This window comes from Mesoplodon mirus (genome assembly GCF_964341445.2).
Source record: "Mesoplodon mirus genome assembly, chromosome: 9".
NCBI lineage: Eukaryota > Metazoa > Chordata > Mammalia > Artiodactyla > Ziphiidae > Mesoplodon > Mesoplodon mirus.
Window position 1 is genome coordinate 67,099,744 of NC_138985.1, and position 21,125 is coordinate 67,120,868.

The 21,125-nt window shown below is 47.3% G+C and overlaps 1 protein-coding gene across 3 annotated transcripts in view; it reads right to left on the bottom strand.

Annotated features, from left to right (window-relative positions):
- The window catches only part of JAZF1 (JAZF zinc finger 1), a 340,773-nt gene that overhangs the window by 1,803 nt on the left and 317,845 nt on the right, over positions 1-21,125 (bottom strand). For 2 of the 3 annotated variants that reach the window (XM_082633040.1, XM_082633039.1), the window contains exons 4-5: positions 6,352-6,521; positions 522-603 (exon numbers count right to left, since the gene is read on the bottom strand). In XM_082633040.1, the coding sequence (XP_082489166.1) occupies positions 522-603; positions 6,352-6,521 (252 nt within the window). Of the gene's footprint in view, positions 1-296; positions 604-6,351; positions 6,522-21,125 lie in introns of those variants that run through there. The other variant, XM_082633038.1, reaches the window with a different exon arrangement.

Genomic DNA, 21,125 nt, shown 5'->3' on the forward strand with positions numbered 1-21,125 from the left:
TTTTGGTTTTGAACACAATGAGTTGATGTGTTGAAAAACTTCAACCAATCACATTATAATCTTGGGGGAAAAACCCTCAGTGCCAGCCCCTCCTCCCCCGCAACTGATATCACTGCAACACAGCTAAACGATACACAACATGCCCTCAATTTCTGTCTTGTTTTGGGGGAAATGTGCTGAAAAACCTAGAGCTTTTTTTGTTTAGCACCTTATATCAAAGTAATGAAAATGGGTATGATGATTACATGTGCAAATGTACAAAATCATTAACTCTACAAAGATACATCATTCCAAAATTACAGAAAAAATTTAAAGCATGCATTTATTCTTTAAAGGGTTGCTGAATGCTTCCCCTGAAAAAAGGTGGCTGTTTTCAAAATCAGCAACTGCTGGTGAGGATTTCTTGGCACAGTTATGACCAGCATGTTACTGCTGCATCTTCCTGATAATGTCAGCCGACACCGGGGGATGGAAATTGATTGTGTGGTGCCGCAGGCCCTGAGCTGTCTTGTAACTCTTACCACAACGACACTTGAATGGTTTGCGGACACGAATCTGTGTTCTGTGGCCATTCTTAGCATGGTACTTTATGCCATTCACATTCTGTGGAGAGGACAAAAATATCACCTATTAGACGGAGTCGCACAGTGTCAGATCGGGGGGAAACCTCAGTGTGGGTCTGACTGCAGCTGGACAGCTCTGGATGGCAGCTGTAGACAGAACAGGCTTTTTCACGAAATCGCAGTCGTGTGTTAATCGTGGGCGGTGCAGACTGGGTCGTGCACACAGCTCACGCGAGGCAATTTCAAATACACCTCAGTTACTCTGAAAGTACTGACTTCTGACTTTTACATAAAATACGTATTTTAAGACCCAGACTGTATAAAGAGGCACAGCTCCCTCTGAATCTTGTTTCCACTCTGAAGAATGTTAACGATGAACAACTACATACAAATATCCTCAAGATGGCCCCGAAAAAATCTAAAGAAAGAAAACACAGGTTAGGGTAATGAAGTTCAAGACGTGTATAAATTCTTCATTTGGAAACTCAGCTTGTGTCTTGCTCCCAGGCAACCATGATAATAATCCCTACCTTAGGTAGGGATTTTGTGTCCATTTTCTACTCTGCATTAAGCCGTATCTGTGCCCAAATCTTGCCCCAGCACTGTTGTGTGTGTTAAATAAGCACCTATGGGCAGACAAGGCCCTACTTTTATTTATGTACTATTCCAAACATACAGTGAACTTTTAAAATGTTAGGTTATTAAAGTCTCAGCAACAGAAAAGTTCCAAACTTCAAATTGGCCTACAAATTCTAAATGATAACATGAAATACCAAAATGCTTTCTGGATTTCTATTAGTTGGTTTTGCTAGCTCACTTGCATATTCTATTTAAGATGTCATGCCTAGAATCACTCTACAGTTTCTACCAAGTTAGTTTTGCTTATCCCAATTACATGGTGAGTAAACAGGCTCAGGACATTGAGTAAACTGATGGAAGATTTAAGTAAGCATAAATGGCAGAGGTGATACTAGAGCATAGGTCTTAATTTCCAAGTCAGCTACTGTCAGATTGAGGAGTAAGGGAAAAGAGAAGATAGGAAGTTGTTGAGTACAGATCACCAGAAGAGTGGACTGTTTTCTAAAGTACTGTCTGAATCTAGGCCCACTGAGGCCAGTCCTGTGCCCAACGAAAGGTTTCCAACATAGCCGCCTTCTACTTCATAGGATGCCCTTATCGAGCTCCCAAAGAATAAGAACAAACTGCAGTTGTTTCATTAGCATCTAGCACAGTGCCTGGCACATAGTAGATGCTCCACGAGTATCTGTGAATGAATGAATTTGGTAGAGCATGCCTCATTCTGGAAGAAATTGAGAGTTGCCATGAAACAAAATATGTTCAGTGGTTATTCCTCTTTATATTTCCCTGTTGGAGATTCACAGTGCACATTAATACTTTTCAAAAGTCCTATGGAAGAGAATCCTCTCGACTTTGTTGAACCCAGGGGTGACAAGTAGCAACCAGTTGTCTATGCTTTGAGTCTGAAGGCTGTCCAGTGAGTTGAGCCACAAGGACAGACACGACTTCTTCCCTGAACGTCCAGCTGTTGGCCACCTGCGCCTTCAGCCCTTGTCATCCCTGCATTAATCCCTGCATGCAGGGCGAGGAAGCACTTCACTGGTCTTCTAGAGGCATGCTGGGGAGTAAGAGATTGCTGCGCTGGGATGTGGGGAGGGCAGTGACGGTGCAGAATCCGACCCATTAACAGAGAGAGGTAGATACGCCCTGCCAGCCCCTTGCTGCTCCAACCATCCCACCGCGGGCCCAGGCACATGGGTAAAGGAGCCAACCTGTGTATCTAGCCCCAGCTGGTACCCTACTGCAGTGACATGAGAGACCCAGGTGAGAGCCACCTAGCTGGAGCCAGGCAACAAAGATAAGCATTGTTTTAAGCTATGGGAGGGAGGGAGACGGGGAGGAAATAACTTTTATGATCATTAGAAAAAGACTGTCAACTTTCTAATAGTAACACTATGGTGGGAAGTCTCCTGACTCACAAATGCTTAATAATTTGCATCTGCTTGCTTAATAATATCCCATTTATTAGCTCAACAGATAGTCACAGTACCTCAGTGAATGAAGGGTAACTAAAACATTCCTGTGGATGAAGGGTTACTAAAACATTTCATGTCCTCGCTTTCACAGGGAACTTGTTGCAAGATGGATCATTATAAATCCAGCTACCCCTGTGCCCCAGTGCCACTCACACCTTGTCAGAAAAGAGAGGAAACCAAAAATAATAAACATTTGAACAACAAACAAAAACGCATATAGCAACTCCAACAGGACCAGGTCTTAGATATTCCATCCAGGCCCGAGTTTTTTGTGTTTTTTTAAAATAACTAATCAGGTGAGGGAAGGTTTGAAACCAGAAATTGCCAAAGCCCCCGGAAGCCACTCTGACATGAAACCAGATCTGGAGTTCACCAGGGGAAGGACACGCCCAGGGTTGAGTTGATGCCAACAGGTTCCGTGGTCAGTTCCCAGCTGGAATGTCAACACTGTTGTGCGTGGCTGTGGGACTGACACACGTCAGCTTTATTACTCTGGAAAAATTAGGAAGCCAGTTGCACGTGTGGAAACACATGGCATTTCCAGGGTTGGCCGAAGAGCCTACAATAAACTACCTTACCATCTCTTTTTCTTTGTTGCTGTGATTTAAAATGTCCACAAGTGTCATGGGACAGCTTATCACAAATGTTAGTACAAGCTCTAATCAGACGTAAGATTTCCCGCCTCTGTTCATTCACAGACAGCAATGGGAACTTCACTTTCTAAGACTTGAGGAGCTTAAAAAGCTTCGCTGAAACTCCGAATTGCAGAGACCCTGAAATGAGTTTGGTCTTTCAAAAATATTAACAATAACAAAAATAAATAATGTCAGGCAACTTGAAAATGAAATGCTTAATAAATCCTGTGGTCTCTGAAAGGGGGAAAGGGAATTAAGCTCCAGTAGGGCAAGGAAGGTCACTATAGTGAGAACTTTTCCTCATGCTGAGAACTTGATAACTACTGTCTTATTCAGTACTCAGGTTTTAAATAAAACTGACATTCAGGACTTTCCTGGTGGGACAGTGGTTAAGAATCTGCCTGCCAATGCAGGGGACATGGGTTGGAGCCCTGGTCCGGTAAGATCCCACATGCTGCGGAGCAACTAAGCAACTAAGCCTGTGCGCCACAACTACTGAGCCTGCGCTCTAGAGCCCGCAAGCCCCAACTACTGAGCCCTGTGTGCCACAACTACTTGCGTGCCTAGAGCCCGTGCTCCGCAACAAGAGAAGCCACCGCAATGAGAAGCCCGCGCACCGCAATGAAGAGTATCCTCCGCTCACTGCAACTAGAGAAAGCCTGTGTGCAGCAACGAAGACCCAATGCAGCCAAAAATAAATAAATAGATTAATTAATTATTAGAAAAAGAAAATGAGGTACTGAAGGAGAGCGGAGGGGAAGGGGGGCATTCTAGGCAGAAGAATTAACACGGGAAACAACTCGCAGACCTAGCTGTACTGCTGGGCCCTGCCCCTTGCCCTCCTCTGTATGAAGTCTGGGGAGCTAGATGCTCATCTTCTCCCAGTTCTGCAACTGCCAATGAAATGGTGAGAAGATCTGATCCTCAGCCAGCGCCCAAGAGACTCATGGGTGAGAGACTCCCTGCCGACGGGGGCAGGGAATGAGACACGTGTGAAGTCAGCCCTGGGAATGAACAAGATGGCAGCAGCTGTGGATTCTGCCCGACTGCACGGCACACCAAGCTCATTACGCCCTCCACTCACCAACACCCACGCCAACAGTCACGCAGTAAATAAGATGAAATGATTATACCAGAGAACACCTGGTACACCCTGCGGCCAGTAACTTGCCAGCAGAAAGAGTTAGACTAAAACTTTAGGGAATATGACCACTCATCTCAAGCACTTGGTTAGGAGAAGCAGTTATGCATTTGTTCCTGTCCCATGCACCATTATGTGGCACTCTGGCCCAGAAAAGGAAACTCACACTTCCCTCATGGAAATCAGGACCACTAATTGCCACCCATGTCATTCGCCAGTTAGCGGTACTAAAGCAGGCAGCCTCCGCAGCCCAAGGTTCATGCAATTTTCTTTTGGCCTCAGATGGAGAAACAACACTCCACAAAGGCCCCACCAACCTAGACACAGACAAACTGCAGGAGAGGAAACTGCTGGAAACTCAAGAAAAATAGAAGTCAAAGAATAATGACAAGAAAATAAAAATGACCAGGGGAAAGGATGTAAAAAAGGAATGAAAGAGAGGTGGGAAAGAGAGAAGGCCTCATCATAAAGGGTGTAGCTTATAGCCCACCCCCCACCAGCTTTTTCGGGTTTTTTCGGTCAGCTGCAATCTGGGTCGTTACTTTGCTCCCTCTTTTAACGTCGCTGATGTGCAAGACATCCTTCAGACAGTGTTTGGACCCTTGAGAGAAGGCAGCAAGACGGCAGGGCACAGAGGACCAGCTCTCATGAAGCGTGGAGAGAAGGCGCATCTGGAGGCAGGCAGGGTACAAGGACAGCATCCCTGTCCAGCTTTCTCCACTGAGAAAGAAGGGAAAAATCTCTTTCTGCAAGCACAGCTGTCCTCTGGATAAACTAGCTTGTCGAACGATCCCCTGGGCTCCTGAGATAACAATTTTGTTGCTTTCTCACCCCTGCGCCCACTTCCACGCCGCCTTCTGATCCAGAGGAATGTACATGTGCACCTGGGATACCCAGACAGCGCGTCAGGACACCCTGATGGGACCTACCTCACATCTCCATCCTGGGGTTTTCACTGTAGTTTAAACAAAGCGCATCTGTGCTTCCCATGATAAAAATTTAACAGTATATAGACCAGGTGAAATCTTGGGCCACTTACCTGTGATACATTTGGGTTTCATGCTTTTATATCAGAAGCAGGTATAAAAAGTATTGAAATTTTTTTAGTGTTCAGAGACATACTGAAGAGGGAGTGATACGGGAAGTGCTTACGCTGCCACACATTTTTCAAGCCTTTCTTTAAAAACAGTCAGTCTGCTGGGGAAAGTAGCATCTCGTCAAATGCACCAGCTATGGTTTTGATTTTTACATTTCTATCTCACAGTTGGATTTTAAAGAGCGGCTAACACCTCATGGGAAAGTTTGCAGATTTGTTTTTCGACACACGCCCTCTGGACCCACACTTGAGGGCTGTGGGTGTTCTCACTGTTCTGGCCCTTTGAGTCTTCTTAGTAGAGAATTCGGCACCCCCAGCTGCCCTGACACCCAGAGGCAGGCCTGAGAGACACAGGCTCTATGCCGCCTACAGAGAGTTCATCGAAGCTAGAGCGGGCGGGTTTGGTGAGAAAGATACCAAAGCCCCTTTTCTCCTGAACTCCTTTCAAGCAAGGGCTTCCTCAGCTGGAAGCAAATACCCTGCAGCGTTTTCCAAAAGGGCTCTGTGAGCCGTCTGCGGGGCCAACCACTGCGGAAGGTGTTCGGCAAATAAACAGGTGACGCATTTGATATTCTGACTGGTCTGACATGAACCTCAAGAATATCAAAGACATGATTCTCCCACCAAAAAACTCCCTTTTGACGTACCGCTCCCACACAGGTCAGTGAAGGGGAAAACACACCCAACGGCCAGAAACCAGGGACAGCACTGACCTGAGGGCAACCTGGGCCCAGGCCCGGCTTTCCGGGGGGCCACACAGCCGATCGGCGCAGAAGAGGGAAGCACCTCTCCTCAGACTCTACTGACACGGGACTTGCCGTTTTCCTTGCAGTTAGGCCAAGCGAGGTGGCACTTCTCTTACCTTGTACCTCTTCTTACATCCGGGAACCGGGCAGGCGAAGGGCTTCTCCTCGCCGCCGTTCATGCACATGGAGCTGAGGATGGCCTCGGAGCTGATGGCGCTCTCTGTGGTCCAGGACTCGTCGCTGTCCGACTCCTCGTAATCCACCTCCTCCTCGTCGTACTCGCTGCCTGTGGGGCCAGAGGAGAAACACAAGGGCTGTCAGGACGCCCCGCACGGCGGCGGCTCCTGCTGCCCTGGGAGAGAGCGTCCAGGAACCAAGGGGCCGCAAGTGCATCTAGTCCCCGGGACAGTCCCGGGGGCAGCATATCTGCTTTCCCACGGGAGAGACCGGGGAAAGGTCTTCCCAGCGATTCATGGCGAGGAATGAGCTGTGCAAGAACTTGGACTCAGTATTCTGCGGCAAAGGTGATTGACTGCAAAGGTGCTGGGAAGGCTAAAACCAAAAATAACCAACTACGACAGACACACCCTTGCCCCAACACACACACACATGCACACACACGATATGCCAGACATTACAATGGACAGAATTCTGTCCCCTTAGTTTTATGTTTTATTGGCATGGTAAATACAAAAATCTGTAGGAGGGGGTTACATTTTACACTTACTAGGTATTTACACTTCGGTGGGAATTAATTTCAGATCTTTTTCTTTATAAGCTGAGCTGGGAAGACCATGAAGAAATTTAGAACTAAAAGGGTGTTATCCCAAGCTAGGGAGCAGGGGGACAGAAATGCCCAGAGCTCTGAGGGCACAATGTCATCATCATCATCAGAGTGCAGGTCCAGCTCGAGGAAGACCAAACGATTCCCTACCGCACCTGTCCTCAGGGAATAGCCCCTGCCTTTCAGCTACACAAAACCCTCCCTGGGAGGGAGGGCTGAGCCATCGCAGCAGACAGCTCAGACAGACGAGGGGATTCCCTCGCATCCTGGTTAAGAGCTCTGCTCAGAACTGAAAAATCTGCTCTGCTGACTTCTGCCCAGGACGGCAGGGATGGAGAACCACTTCAACAAGCAGCCCCTCTTTGCTCTTTTTTTAACGAGGTCCACAGCCGTTTATTTGGAGCTTTTGCACAATATAACCCTGAAGGACATAATTCTACAGATCATAAACAGTGTAAAATAATATGTTGACAAGTCCTAATGCATTTACAAGCCCCGTGGAATAAATAGAAATTATAGAACAACATCAATAAGAATTATATGGTAGCAATTACAGTTGTGAAATTCATCCCCCAGGTGTGAGGCTAAATTGCACCTGGGGCCTGCCTGGGTGCTGCACGGGCTCCCCCTGCTACATCAATTATTTCAACACCAGATATTGGCACTTTTATTGGGTTTCATTTTAATAGGCATTAATAAGGTTGTTTGAAGAGCCAGTTGAGCCAGGAACAAGGACGCCAGCATCTGAGGCGAACACTTAAAAGGATCCAGGAAGGAAAGAAGGGACCTCAAGGTGAACGAGTGCTTCGTATGGTTCAGGCACACTGGCTGCATCAGCTCATTTAATCCTCTGGTGACCCTGTGAGGTGGGGTGTCACTTACGTACACGTGAGGAAATAAGCCCTGTGAGGCTCAAGAGCTGACGCATCCTCAATTAGCTAGTAAGGGAGTCACCGTTTCGCACGTTGCCTCCCGGCCTCCAGTGCCGGCAGCTCTCTGGGGGTGGGGTGGGGTGTGTCTCTCTCAACCTCCGTGTCACTGGGCCTCCACCATCTACCACTCAGAATTCAAAGCAGCCTGCTTTGAAGCCTGTTTAGAAACTCTGGAATTCAGTGTGGGTTTCAGTAAGCCCCGCTGCGCTTGGCTGGAGCCCCCAGAGACAAGAGACCCAGCTGGGAAGCGCTCGTAGGACACAGCACAGGGGTGCTGCTCTGCCGCGTCCCTCGGTCCACGAGCAAATCTGGAAACCTGTTTCTAAGTAGGGCACTGTTTAGGACGTTTTACTCTTAAACAAATGCCACATGCTGGTGTCCTTTAAACTGCTTGTTAGAAAACTATAAATATATATTCGCAAAGCTCTTCCACGAGGACTTGAGAAAGTGAGAATGACTAATTTACCCATCTAATTGAGCTAATTCGTTAACCTGAATACCAAGAATGGCACAACGTTTACAACTGGGGGCAGGGTGAAAGCCTCAGACCAACCAGAGGGCTTAATGAAGCCCAGCAGAAGATAAAACTTCAAAACTCTTCGGGATCAAAAGGGGCCAGGCCTAGGCCTGGGGGGTTCATGCTGTGGACACACTCGCCTGGAAACCATGCAGCATCCAGTCCCAAGTGGGGCAGGTAGGAGGACCACATGATCTACTGTCCGTGTCAGGATGCCTCTGCAAGTGAAAGCCAGCACAGGGACAACAGGCATACAAAACTGGGCCCCCCACACACACATCCTCGTCATCGGCACACCACAAGGTCCTTTGGGTGCTTTGTGAAACTATCTCCCCTGGATGGGGATCGAGAAGGATCTGTTTCTACTTAGTTCTGTCCTATAACAAAGCCGAGCAAGGCCCAACCGTGGGTTCATGCCTTGGCTAGACACTGTCAGCTGAGTGACCAACCTACTTGGCCTCTACTTTCTCTTCTGTGAAATGGGAGAAAAAATCTCTTCCTTACAGTTTAAGGATTAGAATTAATGTTTATAAAGCACCTGGCACAGGAGGACCTGCACATAGTAAGTGCTCAAAAAAACAGAAGACAGTATAATACTATTTTTGTAATAATACTATTTATAATATTACATGTAAAATAATACTATTTTTAGAAAGGCCTGTTGCAAAACCGAACAAAAAATAAGATAATTCTGATAGGTTTGGGCATCTCCACCAGAAAAAATACAAGAGGGATTCCATAACAAGAGAGGTGCTGTGCTGGCTGAGGACTGTTCGTGCAGATGCATCTACAGGGGCCAAGCTGGGAGCCCTGGCTGGGAGCCCATGTGAGCCCTGGTGCTGCCACCGACAAACTGTGTGACCCCAGGCAAGCGAAGTCACCTCTCTGAGTTTTAGAGTCCTCATCTGTAAAATGGGCTGATAATACTACTACCTCTTAAGGTTGCTGTGAGGAGCAACTGAGTTCCTGTTTTTAAAAGTATTTAGAACAATGATACATGGTAAGCATTAAAGAAGCATTTGGTAAATAAACAGGCAAAAGGTCACGTGAGCAGTTTACTTCATCCACTGTTCCCTCGCTTTCTCTTGAGGGTACTCACTTTGTAAAAACAGGAGTGGGGGGGTCTACTGTTGCTTGTGTTCCTGTACCCCAAGTGCTACCATCAAACAGGAGAAATGTCGCCAGCTGTGAGGCGTGTCCTGCAGCCAGAGGGCATCCTGCAGGTACAGGGGTTGCTATTGTCCCGGAAAGCCACACAAGCTCAGACGCTGGCATCCACTTGGTGCTCATGTCTGGAAACCTTGCCAGCAGGGCCTGCCGTGCCCTGAAGAAAACATCCGAGGCCCCGAAACCTACTGCTCTCTCTTTTCACACATCTTTGAACCCTAGGAAATGCTAACCTGAAAGGAGTTATGGCTTTAGTTCAGAAACATGTGGGCCAACCCTCTCTGCTTTGTTTTATTCATGTCCTCATGCCTTTCAAAGGAGAAAAGTCAACCCCAACCTGGTTCATTTTCAATCTCTGCTTCACCTGCCATCTCAAAACTAACTTCTGAACGAAGGGATCTGCAGCACTTGCCAGCCCTCTGCTAGAGAATTCCGCCCCCTGCCCCCCATTTAGGGAAAGCAGGATGGAGCAAGCCCGACTCTCCTAGCAGGGGTCTCCCAGCTTTTCGATCCTCTCCTACATCCCGGTCAATAAGAAATTGTGGGCACTGCCCCCCTGAGAGGGAGCGTGTGTGAATATACTGTTTATCAATGACATACATGTACTAAATATCACTATATAAAACAGATATGCAAATAAAAGGATGAGGATGAATAGTTTAATAAATATATATATTAATATGAGAAATATTTCCCTTAGTAAGTGTAAAGATTTCATATCTCTTTCCTCCACCTCATAGATTGTCTGGTGCCCCCACTTTGGAGCCCACTGCCCACCAGGCCAGCTGGAGGGGTCAAACGGGCCCCATCATAGCCAGCTTTGAGGTTGTCAGATATGATGAGCCTTTGGATTGTTCCAGGGGAGAGGTATGGGGTGTTAAGGAATGGATACGCTCATTCATTCACCCTGATCTTGAGTTAATGGGTGATCTCTGAGGCCCCGTGTGAGCCCCACCCTGTCAGCCTATCAGAGCGGGTGCTGGGCTCCAGCCACCAGACAGAGGGAGGATTCGGAATCAATTCAAGCTTCTAGTTCTGAGTGCCCATCACCCAGAATCCATAAAATGTTAATTGCCACATCAGTTTCTGAAAAAAAAAAATTATAAAAAGTATTTCCTCTGTGTAAAAGAGGAAAAAGACCCCCAAACACCCTACCTGTAGTTGTAAGTAACTGGGGCAGGGAGGCGGGAGGAAAGCATGGGAGTCACAAGAAGAAATTTATCCCCCTGGGGCCCAGAACAGGTGTCTGGGGACAGGCTGGCAGGTGTCCTCCTAGCAAGCAGGGTTGGGGAACATTGAGTTGGTGAGTGGGAATTTTGCAACTAGAAGGAGAGGTGCTCCGCAGTCTATCCGGGCGGGCTCCCTTTCTCCAGGGCTACGGACTGGCGATTCTAGCAGGGAAACACTACGTACGCTGTGGTGAGTTACCGGTTCATCTTCATCTCTCCCCTCTTCTCTCCACCTCCCACCCTTTCCTTCCTACAAGTCAACCCTAAGCCCTGGCAACTGAAAGGGACAAGTGCTCAAACACAAAACAGAAAACTTGCTCTAGGCCAACACCTCCTCCCTACACTGACCGTCTTGAAGAGTCCAGAGGAGAGCATTCTCACAACTAAAGAGAAAGCCTGAAGGCCTTAATTAAGAAAAGCAGATGAAAACGCCACGGACGTGGCTTCTTTAGAGTGACGGTGGCTGGTTCTGTGGCTTCTAGAAATGCCACCCTTTCCTCTGGGTTGTGGCACCTGGGGAGGCTGTCAGCACAGGGACACAAACTATAAAGACATTGCCCTTGTATTTTAAAACAAAGATTGACTGACTGGATCAGATTTCTAATTGGGATGAACTTGTTCTCTTAGAAGAGAGAACACCTTCAAAGATCTGCATCTCAAGGACACAAAGGACAGAGGGCTGGGATGCTGGATGAACTGCCAGGGGGGATTTATCATGGGGATTCAGCCAAGCAATTATTTTGTTAGGATGGTTACTGTTTTTGCTGATGCTCTGGTTACAAAGTCCCATAGCTTTGAGGCTCTGCCCAACCTCAGTTCTCCCGTAAGCCCTGTTATTTTTACTGCACTAATGGGCACAATATGAAGATTTGAGGAATGCACAAAGGCATGATAGCCAAAATGCCTGTTTTCTTTGATCTGGCCTCCTTTTGCTTTAAATCATTTGCTACTTAAATTCTGGCACTGATTTCTCCATCTAACCTGACCTGTGCCTACTTGAATTTTTTTTTTTTTTTTTTTTTTTTTTTTTTGGCTGCGTTGGGTCTTCGTTGCTGCGCATGGGCTTTCTCTAGTTGCAGTGCGCGGGCTTCTCATTGCAGTGGCTTCTCTTGTTGTGGAGCATGGGCTCAGTAGTTGTGGCGCATGGGCTTAGTTGCTCCGCGGCATGTGGGATCTTCCTGGACCGGGGCTCGAACCCGTGTCCCCTGCATTGGCAGGTGGATTCTTAACCACTGCGCCACCAGGGAAGTCCCAACTTGGATTTTTTTTTTTTAATAAAAATTGTAGCTGCCTAAGAGCGAGCAAATTTTGCTTTACACATGCATTTCTGGAAGCAGAAGGGGTTGGGAGATCCCTCTGCCATTTAAGTGGTGGGGTGGCTCCTGTGAGCCTGGCATGGGGACAGGTGTTTTCCATGGAACCTGAGGTTCAGGAGGTGAGGGACGTGCCCAAGGTCATCCAGCTAGATACAGGCAGACTGGACTGGTACTTGGGTCTTCAGTTTCAAAGTCTGTGCATCTTCGATTTATTTTCAAATGGAATATCCCTGATCGAGGGAGATAAAGATTTGACACACAGAGCAAAGCCCTGGAAGTGCTGGGGAGGAGGGAGTCCCAGCCACATGTGGAGCGGGTGTGTGAGCGTGTTGGAAGCACAGGGCTAGCCCCGTACAGTCGGGCAGGGGTGGGCCCTGCCCTCCTGGGTGGTGGCCGTCCAGTGTTCCAAAGAAAAGCTCCATGAGTTGATTTTTTTCAGGCTCTCCTTAGTCTTAGTCACTAAGCAATTTAAAAATGACTTTCACCAAGGTTAGAGTTTCTACAAGAAAATGTCACTTCACCTTGCACGGTCACAGGTAGGAACTGGCAGGCACTAATTTTTCTCAGGTTGAATTTTCCACTGTCATCCTCCACGGCTGCACAGTCCCCATCGTGGGGGCCTGAGGCAGGCAGGACAGTGGCTAAGGGAAGTGCCTTTGGGTGGGCCCAAGAGCTCATGCCAGCATTTCAGTGTGGGAAATGAGCAAACCTAGTAGGTAGGATTTCATAGGGCAGGACTATAAAAGATTCTACAGGACTGCCGGAAGATTCCTCCCGGTTGTCGGCCAAGGAAGTAAAAATCAGAGCTGGTTTCATGAATCACATGAAAAGACAAGGGGGTCCAGAGTCCGTGTACACATGTACATCCGTATCCACCCACCTGCACGAGCCCACTTCATGGCCCAGGAGCCAGCTGAGCGTCTCCGTCAAGCTCACCCTCACCTGCCACAAGGGCCATTTCTAACCTTGTTCACGGCCTCCAGCTTCTACCCACCACCTCTGTCCTCTGCTCACCTCTTTACTCTGTGAACATGGCCCCGACCTATTTTAGTGCCTATAGGGTTCTCGTTCTTTGTATTTATAAACAGAGTGACACACAGATAGAGAAAAATAAGTCAACCTTTTCTAGAAACCCAATATGCCACATTTTTCTTTCCACACAGATCATTAATATTCATGCAAAAGTGATAACTGCAGTGACAGCAAATTCAAACTCTCCTGGGGTGTCAAACTCTCCTGGGGTGTCAAACTCTGGCAAGGACATTAGCAAAGAGTTGCCTTTCTGCCTTACAGACTTATCATTATAAATTAGCTTTCATTGGTATTGACCCACTTTATACGAGCTGAAGCAACAACAATCTAAATGAACTGGCAATGTGTGATTTCGACGGAAGACACACTGTTGCCTCTGGGGACCATCACCAAGTCTCAAAACTTCTTGACCTCCTAGCTCCTGGTCTCCGCTCATTCCTAGAATGTCATTCTCCCCTGTCTCCTCCTTAACTGTGGAACTGGTCCTGGTTCTCCAAGTCAGAAGTAATGCCTCCCTCACAGGGCTAAACACTTCCTAATGTATTAGGAGGCTCTTGGTCATTACCTTTGGTAATGACCACAGTGCCCAGGGCAGTGCTTGCACTTAAGGAGCCAACAGACATGTGTTTGTTGAATGAATGAATGAGGGAATACACTTCACAGACTCTAGTGGTAGAAAGGGAGCCAAGATTACAGTCTCTACTCTTGGCCTCCTACAGTCTTAAACAAAGAAAATTAGATGATCTCAGTTGCCTGCTTAAAACTCTCCAATGGCTTCCCACAGCAAGGAGCAGCCCCACGCCCTGTCGTGACCTTTCTCCATATCACAGTTGCTTGGATCTTTACTATCTGGAGGACATTTTTTTTTTATAAGAAAACTTAACAACTACTTATGCAGTTGACCCTTGAACAACATGGGTTTGAACTTCACGGGTCCACTTATATGCAGATATTTTTTCAATAGCAAATACTTAGTACCATATGATCCTTGGCTAGTTGAATCCATGGATATGGAGGAACTGTGGATATGAAGGGCCAACTAAATTTTACTCAGATTTTGGACTGCGTGGAGAGTTAGCGCCTCTAGCACCGTCCCCGCGCGCACACACGCCGGTTTTCAGTAGTCAGTTGTATTTGGTTTAGTGCTAAATTTCTACACCTATAAACCTATCTAACAAACATTTCTAAATATTCAGATGCTATTAAATACATAAAAACATTATCTAAAAATAGACTGCACTTAGACATTTAAGTGTTGGTTACAAACTTAGATTCTACACATTTCAACAAAATGATGCCAATTTACCATTTAAGTAGATAAGCTTAATATCTTAAAAACAGACAAATCATACAAATGATCACAGTGACCACAAAACCTACATTTAACCTGTTACACAAGTTGGCCTTACAGATTTATTTCTTCATTATTTCCATCCTTAGGTTTGGCCTTCTTGGGGTACAAGAATCTGGTGACTAAAAGAAACAGGAGCTGATGTTGGCCACTGGGAGATACGGGTTCCAAGTTATTGACCAACTGACCCTTGGCGAGGACCATCAGGGCAAGATGATGCAAGAGTGAGTCTGCATTTCCTGGGCTGGATGCCTAGGGCTTCTTTACTCAAGGTTTGCTTGTTCCACAACAGGATTTTTAAAGCCCCCGTCTTTCTTGCCACATGACGTCCTCAGTATAATTCCCAGGCCTGTTGGAGAACTCACCTCCCGGGGGACCAGGCATTCCCTGCCGGCCAGGCTCCTTCCCCCATCTGCCAAGCCAAAATCCCACTCAGGACTTCTTCCCACTTGTTTGGGACCACGGTGTTAGCTGGTCTTTCCTACTACTCCTGCCCCAGTTGCTACTTTTCCTGCAACTATAAGGCTTACTCACAATTCCCTGCCAATCTGCTAACGGAGGTGGGGAAAAAGAACACCTATATTTTACAGACAGACATCAACTTCAACACAACCCCTACCTATGCCGACACTCCCAATTTTGCTGTAGCAAAATTTACAGAAATATAAATGCACACTATTATTTTCACTGCCTTGTATTAATAGCTACTTTTGGGCATACTTTATATTAATTTCCCCATGTTAAGTATCATTTGGGACTCAATGATTTTCACCAATTCAATTAATTACCAATTAATTAATCACCACCGATTCAATTAATTAATCACTATTAATGGTAATTAATAGTATGATTAATTAATCATACTAACTTGGCCCGCAGAAGGCCCCTTGCGGCATGTGGGATCCTAGTTCCCTGACCAGGGATCGAAGCCGTGCCCCCTGCAGTGGAAGCGTGGAGTTTTAACCACTGGATCGCCAGGGAAGTCCCTCCATTATCATTTTTTAATGAAAAATTTATTCTCTTTAATCAAAGCCATCATTGTATGCAGTAAAAAAGATAGATCTATGAGGCTATAATGAAAAGAGGAGTTCTCTGTCCTGCCCATTCCCCCTCTCCACTCCCCCACGGCAACCAGTGATAAGTCTTTTACCTGGATTTACTCCCCATTGCTAAATAGCATGCCTCTATTGCTATTTTCTGATGTTCAGTTTTGGGGTATCTATTGACCTCCCTACACAAGATAAGAATTCTGATCTTTCACGTATTTCCCAACCCCCCTTCCATCCTCCCCCTCCTCCTAGCAGAATTTCATTATAATATTTGATTTCATTGTTATTCAATGTTTGCATTCTTATGACACCAGGCCATGTAGCAAACTAGGATCACATTTTTGTTGTCCTTGCAATTAATAAACACCACAGCCATAGGCTATTTGGCTGTTGTCATCTTTCTCACCTGCATCCTCCTCCTCTCCTCAGCATCATCATCATCATCATAAGGGCAGCTGACAGGGGCCACTGCCGCTGAGTCTCCGGAGGGATGGGGCTGTACAGACTACTCCTTGTGGCCATGAGCTCACAACTGACATTCCCAACTTAACTCTAACCTTAACAAATCCATTCAAATGTTACTCAAAATAAAGGCTGAGATAGATTTTCTCTGCAATGTGGCTACTGCCCGAGCCTGTCATTTTCCTTCCTTCTCTTTCCTGATGCTTGTTTGCCTTCGGTCCACCGCGCTGGGAGCCGGTCAATGACAACGCTCTCCATATTCTGAATTAGAGGCTGGGTGTCTTCAAAACGCTGAGCTTGTGACCCTGCAGGGCCTTTTCCTGTGCTTCCCTCTCCTTGGAGACTCTTCTCCCAGCTTTTCTGGTTGGCTCCTCCTCAGCACATCCAGGTCTCAGCTCGGACGGCAGTTCCTCCAAGAGGCTGGCCCACTGGCCTGCCCCACCTACCCACCTACTGAAGTAGCCCATCCACCTCCGGGCACAGCCTCCTCCCCAGGTGGGTACCTTCCTCACAGCACATCTAACTTCCTAAGCGATCTTGTTTTCATCGTTATCTTTCCTCCCCACTAGAATGGAAGCTCCACATCACTGAATTTCTGGTGGCCTGGAGAGTACCTGTCACACAAGAGTCACTCAATGTGTATTTGCTGAAGAGACAAATGAAAGGCAAGGATGACACAGGCCTCCTGACACCCAGGTCACTGCTTTCCAACCACGTGACATCGTTACCCGAGGACACTGCAAGTGATGAAGGCATAGTGGAGATGCACACGCAGTCGTATTTCTGACATCCAGGTTCTGCCACTTAATGGCAGATGAGATGCAGAAGTCCAATCCCCAGTGACCTTCCTCTGGGTTGATTTTTTTGACACAGAAGTGAGAACCATGAGTTGACGACATGGTCACAGGCAGCCACACTCCTGCTGGTACACTCACAATGAGAGGAGCGCTGGAGGGGTGTGGAGGCTGTCACCCCCAAACCAGCCAGGTCCGTAGCCGGAGCGGGCACTCTGCCAGGACAGCGCAGCCCGGCTGCCACCTGGCCACCGTGATGTGACCGTTGTCACTGACGGGCTATGCTGTGCTCCGAGGCTGCGACTCTCCTCCTGGCACCTTCCTCTGTCAGGGAAGTGGGGAAGAGGTCGCTCTCACTCCACGGCTCATGATTTAATTGGAGGTCAAGATCAAGGCTATGGAAATCAACATCTTCTAAAAACTGGGTGTTCAGGTTTTAAAACAATTCCAGAGAGCAAGGGTAAGAAATCCTGTATTCGAATATGGCACATTTGCAGAAAAAGATGAACAGAAAACACGAGCCTCTTTCTCATCAATGTTTTCTTATTATGCCTCAATCCTTTTCTTCTTTCTCCTTGAGGCTTCAAAGAATCCCTCTACTTCTCTCACCTCATCTTGGAGTCAAGCCTGCAGCTTGTTCCTAACTCTGAGTTTTGGTACCTAATTTCCCAGCTCTCCATCTTGGTGAGAGGAGAAAGAAAGTGCCCCCAAAGCACAAGAAAATAGTGTCTCCTTTATTGTTCCCACGTCTTGGCTATCTTTCAGGGAAACCATGAGCAATGAGAAACAACAATGTCCCTGCAGTACTGGGAGGATCTCAGTGACATCGCTGTCCCCACCTCTCCTCCCTCCTCATCAGCTCCACTATTTTACCTTTGGAGGAGATCAAAATGGCTCCTTTCCCCTGAGCCTTCCAGTTGCTGCTCAAGATTCATGGAGACTTAACATAAAGGTTTCCTGTGGCAACAGGCAACTCTTAAGACCTACTTCCGATGCAGAAGTGTTTTCAAATTGTGACTCATAAGTGGGTCGTGAAATCATTTTTGTGGGGCACAATCAGCTTTTAAAAAAATAAAAAGAGGGCTTCCCTGGTGGCGCAGTGGTTGAGAGTCCGCCTGCCGATGCAGGGGACACGGGTTCGTGCCCCGGTCCGGGAAGATCCCACATGCCGCGGAGCGGCTGGGCCCGTGAGCCATGGCTGCTGAGCCTGCGCGTCCGGAGCCTGTACTCCGCAACGGGAGAGGCCACAGCAGTGAGAGGCCCGCGTACAGCAAAAAAAAAAAAAAAGAAAAAAAAAAAAGAAAGCATCAGAGTGTGAGATGTGTTTGTAAAACTTGTTTCAGGTATGTGTCTCAGTGTAAAAATCATTCTGACCACATGTCACAGGAAGAAAGCATAAAGCCATTTTTAACCACCAGCATCTCATTTATAGAACTTCTTTCTAAAAGAACCAACGTTTCATCCAGAGGAAACAAATCAAACAATTTTAACCGACATTTAAATAGGGTATAGAACAGGCTGAAACAGAAGAGAAAGGTCGTTTTTGGTGCCTGTCAATAAGGCATCATGTCAGCTAGCAGGAACCTACAATGTATCGGGGAGGCAGGCTGTCAGCAAGCAGACCTCAGGGGCACCAGGAGGGCACACACAGGGTCTCACGGTGAAAGTGACAGGCACGTATAATGGAGAGGAAGTATGAAGACAGTTCTGCACTGATTCAGGTGTCCTTTTGGACCATGACAATTCACGTTTTTTTTTAATATTCTCCAGGGAAGCCTATCTTTGTTTGTGGAGTGGGCAAATCTGCTCTAAGAAATGGCCCCAAGTCGTTCAGGGCCCTTCTGCTGAATTACAAAGTTCCTGCAGGGTGCCCTGGACTCTATTACCAGCTATTATCAGGTTGCTGAACAGAATAGGTTCTCAGAGTTTCGAATCTTGCAGCTGAGCTAAGGAGCTAAGGAGGGCTGGCCAGCAAGCAGGTGCCTGTGAGGGGTGAGTGGCTGGACCCAGAGAATCACACCTGCCGGGCGCTGGGAAGGAGCTGCAGGGGAGCCGGGAAGGGGGAGGTCTGGGTGTGTCCAAGGGCGGCTGGCAGACTTGTCTTGCCCTTCACCCTCACGTGTCTCCTGGGAGATTGCCATCAGAGGGTGGGTTCCTCAGGCTGGGCTGTTCTAACTCCCGGCAGACCCCAGCACCCAGAATGGCTCAGCCAGTCTTTTTGGGATGAAGGGACTCCACGGCAGAGGCCCTGTGCACCGGAAGGATGGAATCACGTGACACAATGCACACAGGTATCTGTATGTAACATACATATTTTGCGCTTCGTAATTATGCATATTTAATACACACTACAATTTGTATATGATAAAATGAGACGAACAATGATGACGCCATTAGGGACCACAATCTGTGAGACTCACGCACACAACAGCACCATCTCCCAATAAACCTGATTAGCACAACCACAGAAACCAGCTGAACCCTGGCCAGAGGCTGTGTGTAAGGCAGGTAATTCAGGGACTTGGGAGCAGGTGCCTGTATTAGGATTCTGGCTCTGCTGTTACCACCTGGTGCCCTTAGACCTGTTATTCCACCTCTTCACACCTCCGTTTCCTCATCGGTAAAATGGAAAAATATTAGAGCTAACTTCATGGGGCTGTTGAGAAGACTGTATGATTTAATATGTATAAAGTGCTTAATTTCTGGCACATAGTTCTGTACTATATTAACTCTGGATGGTATTATTATTTTAATCAGTAATTTAAAATTGTCTAGACTTGAAAGAGATGGCCAGGTATGGACAAAGCCAGCGAGAAATCATCTGGTTAGAGTCATCTGTCTAAAATGCATGGACAAAAATGCCTAAGATGTAGTTTGCTTTTTTTTTTTTTTGCAGTACGCGTGCTTCTCACTGTTGTGGCCTCTCCCGTTGCAGAGCACAGGCTCCAGACGTGCAGGCTCAGCAGCCATGGCTCACGGGCCCAGCCGCTCCGTGGCACGTGGGATCCTCCCAGACCGGGGCACGAACCCATGTCCCCTGCATTGGCAGGCGGACTCTCAACCACTGCGCCACCAGGGAAGCCCTGTAGTTTGCATTTCTAATACAATGGATGAGGATCCTGATTTCTAATGCTGTCAGAAATAAACAGACTGCCCATTCAGGGTTAAAAGCCTGAACTTATTTTTCATTAATTCACCCATAATACTGGAGACCCGGGGGTGAGAGAGACAAGCAGTCTCTCCGCCTTCAAGGTGTGCAGTGTGACAAGGGCCCCCCGACAGCTCATCACACCATGGGCTCCTCCAGTGGGGAAGTGCCCTGCTCTCCATAATGTGACTTCTGGAAGCGGTGGGAGCGGAGGACTGTCTTTTGAAACACGTGCAGCCTTCGCTGCGATACAGAGGCGCTTGCCAGGGCTGGGTATTGGAAGGGTGTTTTCCTTTCTAACTATAAATTTAATGTGCTATATGGACAGACAGGATGGACATTTTTATGCCAAGAGGAAGCTCAAAGGGGAGGGCTGGGAAGAGGAGGAGGACGGATATCCAGAAAAATGATGCAATCATCAAGGTAAGAAGTAACTAGGGTCCGCCAGCAAAAACCAGTTTCTAGGGCAACAGAGTCATCGTCTCTTTCCACACCCAGCTGAGGACCTGAAAATGTGCCACCACAGAAAATACATCTCTTCTCTGGGGAATAATGTCATGGGAGTCACTGTAAGTTCACAGAAATCTCGACGATCTCCCATAAAAGCTTTGTTTCACACTTCATCCCATGTGGAAACTTTAGCCAGGGCCACATGAAAAACGAGTTTTATGAGAGTACTTCTGATATTTAAGAAGGCTATTTGGCTTCTTAACAGGGCAGCTTCCTGAAAGCCCCGGGAATGTCATTTTTACATATTGCACATAGCAGGCTGCCTTCATAATCATCAGGGCCGCGTTTAAATCTGGTGAAACGTCACGTGAGTGACAAACCTCGACCAAAGCAATTGGGAGAAACTGCAGGGCCAAGAATTTCCTGGTCACAGAGATTGTCTCAAGCATGATATAAAAATGAGTCTGACTTTTTGCATCCAGGCACGAGGGTAATGGCTCGAGTGAGACGGGGAGAACATGGCTTTTCCTGCTCGTGGTCCTTTTCATTCCCTACATGATTGTTACCAAGCTTCTCCCGGGCCCTGGTGTAGCGGCAGGCCTTGAAGTCCAAGGTCTTAGTGTGACCATCCAGTGACCTTGACGATGCTTTCGCCTGTA